This window comes from Falco cherrug, chromosome 7, assembly GCF_023634085.1.
Source record: "Falco cherrug isolate bFalChe1 chromosome 7, bFalChe1.pri, whole genome shotgun sequence".
Lineage (NCBI taxonomy): Eukaryota > Metazoa > Chordata > Aves > Falconiformes > Falconidae > Falco > Falco cherrug.
In genome coordinates this window covers 21,206,058-21,212,071 of record NC_073703.1, presented here as the reverse complement: position 1 = coordinate 21,212,071, position 6,014 = coordinate 21,206,058, and the positions used below count along the sequence as shown (strand labels likewise).

The following is a 6,014-nucleotide window of genomic DNA, read 5'->3' as shown; positions in this document are numbered from 1 at the left end:
AGTCCGACAGGCGCTTTGTAAACAGTGCGGGTGTGGGGCGGGTGCCCGGCGCCTCTCCGCGGCGCGGTGCGGCCCCACGGCGCTCCCCGCCCGCAGCCAGGGCCGCCCGCCCCGGGGACCCGCACCGCCGCGCCCCGCGCCTCCAGGGGGGGCCGGGCCCCGCCGCGCCTGCCCTGCCCCCGGCAGCCCGCACCACCCGCACAAAGGGCACCGCGCTTCCCGGCGTTTCCACGATCCAAGCGGTCGCGGCTTGGAGGCTGGAAGCGCCGCCGCTCGCACGCGGGGAGGCTGCGGGTGCTCCGCACTGCTTGTGGCTTTGAAGATCGGTCCTAGATAGACCCCTGCTCCTCCCCAGACAAAGGGAAGCGGCGGCGCCGGGCCAGGCTTGCGCCCCGGCAAACCGAAGACGCCTGAAGTACTTTTGGGAAACTAGTGATGCATATGGCAGCTCTGCAGGGCGGGTCGGTCCGTTTTGCCGCAGGAGAGCGAATACCGAGTTCAGCCCCAGGGAGGGAGCCGAGGCGCAGGGGGCACGGCGGCCGGAGGGGGCGAAGCAGAGGGGCGGCTCGCGCGACCGGCAAGCCTCAGTTTCCCGCGGGGAGCCGCGTCTGCTTTGGAGGGAAGGAGAGGAGCGGAGGGCGGAAAGAAGCGGCGGGAGGGAGAGAAGGGGAGGGAGGAGAGCTCCGAGGAAACTTCGGGAGGAAGGGGACGGCGGAGTCCGTGCGGGCGGCCCGGGTCAGTGCACCGCCACGGAGTGCAGGGCGGGCGCCGGGCTGGTGAGAGTCTCGCTGGGGGTGGCCGGGCTGCTTTGGCTGGTGGCCGTCTGCGAGGACGTGGGGCTGAGGGAGGGCGGCGAGTTCGAGAGGATGGTGGGGATGGGCGCGGGCAGGGCGGGCAGGGCCGGCACGGCGGCGGGGGTAGGCTTGATGGGGACGGGGATGGCCGGCAAAGTCTGCCCCCCATGGCAGAGCGGCTTAATGGGCACGCCGTAGGCGCCGTACTCGCTGCTGGCCATGGAGATGGGGGTGGCGGTGTCGATCATGCCGGAGCTGTACATGTGGGGCCAGCCCGTGCCAATGGAGCTGCCCACCGTAGTCAACTGGTTGGGGAGGGGGTAGGCGGCCGGCATGGGCTGCATGGTGGAAAAGGCGAGGCCGCCGGGCATCTTGTACTCTCTGGCGATGATGTTCTCGATGGCGAAGGGGTGCTTGAAGCTGGAGGGCTGGGACACGCCGAGGTTGTAGGTAGACATCTGGGGCAGGTGGGTGCCGGTGGCCGCCAGGGCGCTGAGCCGCAGCTTCGCCTGCTGCTGCAGGTACTGCGCAGCGTCCGCCGGCTTGCTGGGGGCCAGGTGGTCCGACTTGACCACCTTGAAGCGCTTGCGGCGGCGCAGGAAGCTGCCGTTCTCGAACATGTCCCCGCAGCTGGGGTGCAGGGCCCAGAAGCTGCCCTTGCCCGGCTGGTCGGGGCGGCGCGGGATCTTGATGAAGCAGTCGTTGAAGGAGAGGTTGTGGCGGAGGGAGTTCTGCCAGCGCTGCGTGTTCTCCCGGTAGTAGGGGAAGCGGTCCATGATGAACTTGTAGATCTCGCTCAGGGGCAGCATCTTCTCCGGGGAGCTCTGAATCGCCATGGCGGTCAGCGAGATGTAGGAGTAGGGCGGCTTCTGATCACTGTAAGTGTTTCTGCCCGGGCGAGGCATCTTCGATAGGGGACCCGCGGAGATCTGCGGAAGGGCAGCGACAAGGAGGGGGTCGGGGTAAGGGGGGGAGAGGGGTGAGTCCGAGAGGATTTGCGCCGACACCCGGCCGGGGCAGCGGGTGGGTGCGGGGCCGGGCTGGAGAAGGAAAGGCGCGGGGAAGGGGCACGGCAGACCCCAGCCCGCGTGGGGCGGGCAGGGCGTAGGGGACGCCAACGCCGAGGGAAGAGCGATGTGCCCTGCGGCCAGCCCCGGCCTCGCTCCGCCTGGCCTCCTCGCCGCAGCCCGCCCGTAAAGTTACTCCAGCGGTAGCTCTGCCTTCTGGGCTCGGCGAGGAGGGGAAGAGGACCCCCTCCCCTCCCACCCCCTCCCCTCGTCCCCCACCCCACGCCATGCCAGCCCTGCATATGCCCACCTTAAAGTTGCTGGAAGTTGACAGTCCGCATCCGGGACGCGGCTGGGAGTCCGGGCTCTTTCCCACCCCGCTCCTCCGGCGTGTCTCTCGCTCCTTGCCCGGCCACTCCGCTCCGGTTTAGTCCTGAGGAGGCAGCGAGCTGGCTTGGTTTTGGGAATCCTCTTGTACAGCCCTCCCTTCTCCTCCGCGGGCTGAATCAGCTTCTTTTACACCACCGGCAGCTGGACTGTAGCAGAGGCTTGTTTGCTCCTCTGCAGCCGCGATGAGCTAAGTAGTTGCCTCCATGTCCTTCCTCTAACCATCTGATAGTTTTATGTGGTGACATGAGCAGAAAAGACCCCTGTAGAGGCGCTTCATTAATGTGCCACTTCTTTGCTATCATATGACAATCGCCTTGGGAGCAGGGGGAGGGGAGCGGGGAGGAGGGGGCTGGAGAGAAAGGCATAATCTGGTTTCATTTACACCTATTTACATGGACACCTTGGGCCAATGGGAATCATTTTCATTTGAAGACAAGGCGAGGGGTGAAAAGGCTCCGCCAGCGGAATTGCAGCGCGATGGTACCCGGTGGCTGGGGGTGGGGGGAAGGTATGCACTAACCTCTCTGTGGACTTTGCAGGAAGCTTAGTCTGCAATTCACACTTACAAATGGAGGTACTGAGCAGTGGGATGTTTGACATGGAAATTGCTTGGCTGTGGTATTCTATTTGTTCTGCATTGTTATCTGATTTGTATTGTTGGCTAACTTAAGGCGAGCCTTTTTCCCTGTAACGAGAGACTTTCTCTTTGCCAAATCCGCTCTCCCCGAGCGAAGGTTCTTTCCAGGAGAGAAAGGATCGGGGCTCCTCGCAGCCGCCCCGGGAAGTCCCGTGCCCCCCGCCCCAGCCCAGGCAGGACCGCCGCTCCAGCTCCGCGGACCTGTTGGCGCAGAGCCGCGGCGGTCGCCTTCAAACACACGGCAGCGCCGGGGCTGCCGCTCGGTGGCCGGGGCGGAGCAGCAGCGTGCCCGGTGCCCAGCTGCCCCGCGCCGCAAGCCAGCTCCGGGCCGGGCCGGGGGTCCCGCGGAGCGAGTCTGGGGGAGCGGGCCGGGCCGGGCCGCCGCGTCCTGCGCTGAACATCGCCAGCCTGGCGCCTTCGGCGGGGCTTGCGTGATGCGCCGCGGGCTGCCCGGTGCTGCTCGCTGCGCACTCGGGGGGGGGGGGGTGGGGGGTGAGGGGCAGGCGGGGGGTGTAACACCCGAGCTGCGGCTCTCGCCGCTCCGCTGCACCGCCTTCTTCCCGGAGCCAAGGCCCGATCCTGGACCCGCAGCCCAGACAAACACTACTCGCCGCGTGTCCCGGGGGCAGGATAGGGCCCGGAAGGTCCCAGGCTTGCCCTGGCATAGGAGGGAAGTTTGCGTGATGTGTATTCCCGAGCCTGCGGTGCATCCTGTCACCCCAGAGCCAGGATAAAAGGTTGTCTCTGGAGCTGCAAGCCCTGGGAGAAAGAGCCTTTGTGGTGAATACACATCCACTCCATTAACAATATTTTCGGAGTCGGTCAATAACTCACCAAAACGTAACTTAAACACGATGAATTTAGGAGATTAAACAATTTCATTAATATTGAAATGGCTGCTGAGGTTGAGCGCGTCCGCTTGAAATGCAAGCGCACGTTTTTCAATATTAACAGAAGTACTTGAAGAAAAGAATAATGTCACCTTCTTAATTCAGCAAAAATAGCTGGGGTGGGGGAGGGAGCGGCGCGGCGGCTGGAGAGCGGCTCTGCGGGCGCGACACAGGCTCTTCGGAGGGACAGTCCCCATCAGGCAGGGGGCTCCTGGAACCTGCTGGCAGCTTCCAAACGCGTTTCACACGGCAACCAGCTCCGACGTCGTGTGCGTTAAACTGCGTTCCCCTCGTTCCAGCCCGGCTGCCCTCGGTCCCGTCTAATTCGTCTCTCCCGGGGCAGGGTGTCGTTTCGAGAATAACGGGCAAATAGTCGTGTTTCTAGGGAGGCGAGAAGCCGGGCGCTGTCGAGCTAGCGAGCCCTTTTGAGGGGAGATCTGCCGCATGTCACCCCCCTTTGCAGAGGGGGCCCCGGGGGGTGTTCGTGCCCGCTAGAGCCCCGGGGTTGCCTTGCTCGGTCAGGGGGCTCAGAGGCGCTTCGTGCCGGCCGGGCAGGGCAGGAGGGCACCCTCCGGACTTTTTTTGGGGGGGATAAGAGGTGATGAGCCGACGGACATTTGTTAGAGGGTAGGAGAGACAATACTCTGAAATGAGGACAGATTCCTCCCAGCGTCCCCTAAGACGCCGGGCAGAAGGTTTCTGGTTTTGTACTGAGAGCCCCCAAATATGTGGGTTTAATGCACACAGCACACGTACCCCAAACTTCTAACACCCCTCAGGTCGGGCTTTGTCTCTCAGCCCAAGTTCACTCGTGGGATGCCTGTCAAAAAGAGAGCTCACAAACAGCACTGGAGTAAATAAAATTCACAGGCTGACAAGTTCTTTTCTTCCTCTTTTTGCCGGTACCTTTTCTTTTCGAAGAAAGAAAGAAAAAAAAAACAACTAACCACTGGCGCAAATGGGAACCCGCAAGCTGTAAAGTTAAAGAAAAGTCGACTTCCGTTGTCATTTACTACTCCGAGTGCGAACGAGGTACGGCCGTAAGGCGCACGGGGCTGGGGGTTGGTGGGTTTTTTTTCTTCTTCTTCTTTTTTTTTTTTTTTTTTTTCTTTTCTTCCAGTGCAAAGGAATGTGCGAGCGGAGGGGTAGGGCAGGCAAAGCCATCCCGCTAATTGATACCCAAAGTTTCACCTCGTGTTGAGCACTCAACAGATGACAGACTTGGGCAATATAGGATTTAAATGTAACTTGTAGCATTTGCCTTTTACTTTGAAAGCCAACATTAGGGAGGAGGGGAGGGGGCAAATGAATCCAAATCCATTGTGCAGAAACCCAAAACAAATAGACGTTTTTCTGAAGCCTAATTCAAATAAGGAGCTCAGGGGAAGTGTTGGGAAAACTGTATAAAATACACATAAGTCAATTATATCAATGTGCAAACCCAATGGAAATCTATTTCGTGCAATAGCCATTCAGCCCTTGCATGGAGCCCATCATGGACCACCTTTCTGCATGGAAGGTTCGCAATAGCCCCCTTTCCCACAAGCAAGACCACACACGTTTACAGATTTGGTAATAATTTATGCTAATTTCTCTCCATAAATCCACAATTCGCCTCAGTGGCAAGCAGGGCTGTTGAGAGAGGAAAAGGAGAGAGAAAAGTGACAAATACAATATTGATTTTGAATCCTTGTGGCTGCAAGCAGGTGTGCAGCTTTGCAGCGGGGAGGAGTGAGAGAGGGGCTGTGGGGGGAAGCCAAGAAGTTTTCGAAGGATAAAAAAAAAAATCCACTCTGTGTGAGAGAATAGCTCACAACCTTGTTAATATTTACAAACCAGTTGGGAGAAAAGAGAAGGGAGGGGGGAAGTACCAGCTTCTTAGGGTTTCCTAGGCTGCAAAACACAATGCCAGGCTCTGAGCAAGCTTCCCCCTTTTTGGAAAGTCAACTCCAGGCTGCTGGTTGTGGCTGCGTTTCGGCTAAGCCTCGCTCTTTTTGTGTAATGTTCTGCCTCTTTTTGCTTCTCAGGGGCAGGGAGAGAGAAGGCAGCGGAGAGATTTGGGGTCTCCCGATTTTCTGTGAGCTTGAACCCCCGGTGCGGTTTCCCAAAGCGCTGCGGCCGCTCTGGGAACGGCGGGGCTTTGTCCCACCCCACATTCTTCACCAAATCTGCCACTTTGGCGTGAAACTACTTAGCGCCCTTTCAAAAGGATTTTGTTCCTTTCGCAATGAACACTAAACGAACTCCCCCTGCCTGTCAAGGCTGGACTGAGAACTGCGCCCCAAACCTGTGTTCT

At 59.9% G+C, this 6,014-nt stretch overlaps 1 protein-coding gene across 1 annotated transcript; it reads right to left on the bottom strand.

The window, feature by feature from the left end:
* Window positions 1–736: 736 nt before the first annotated feature.
* On the bottom strand, window positions 737–1,699 carry FOXB1 (forkhead box B1). Its single transcript, XM_005447383.2, has one exon. It carries the CDS (start codon window positions 1,697–1,699, stop codon window positions 737–739), a length of 963 nt encoding a protein of 320 aa, XP_005447440.2.
* Between the last annotated feature and the right edge of the window lie 4,315 nt (window positions 1,700–6,014).

Excerpts from the sequence above, each read along its gene's own strand:
- FOXB1 (XM_005447383.2), bottom strand. The coding sequence starts at position 1,699 with ATGCCTCGCCCGGGCAGAAACACTTACAGTGATCAGAAGCCGCCCTAC.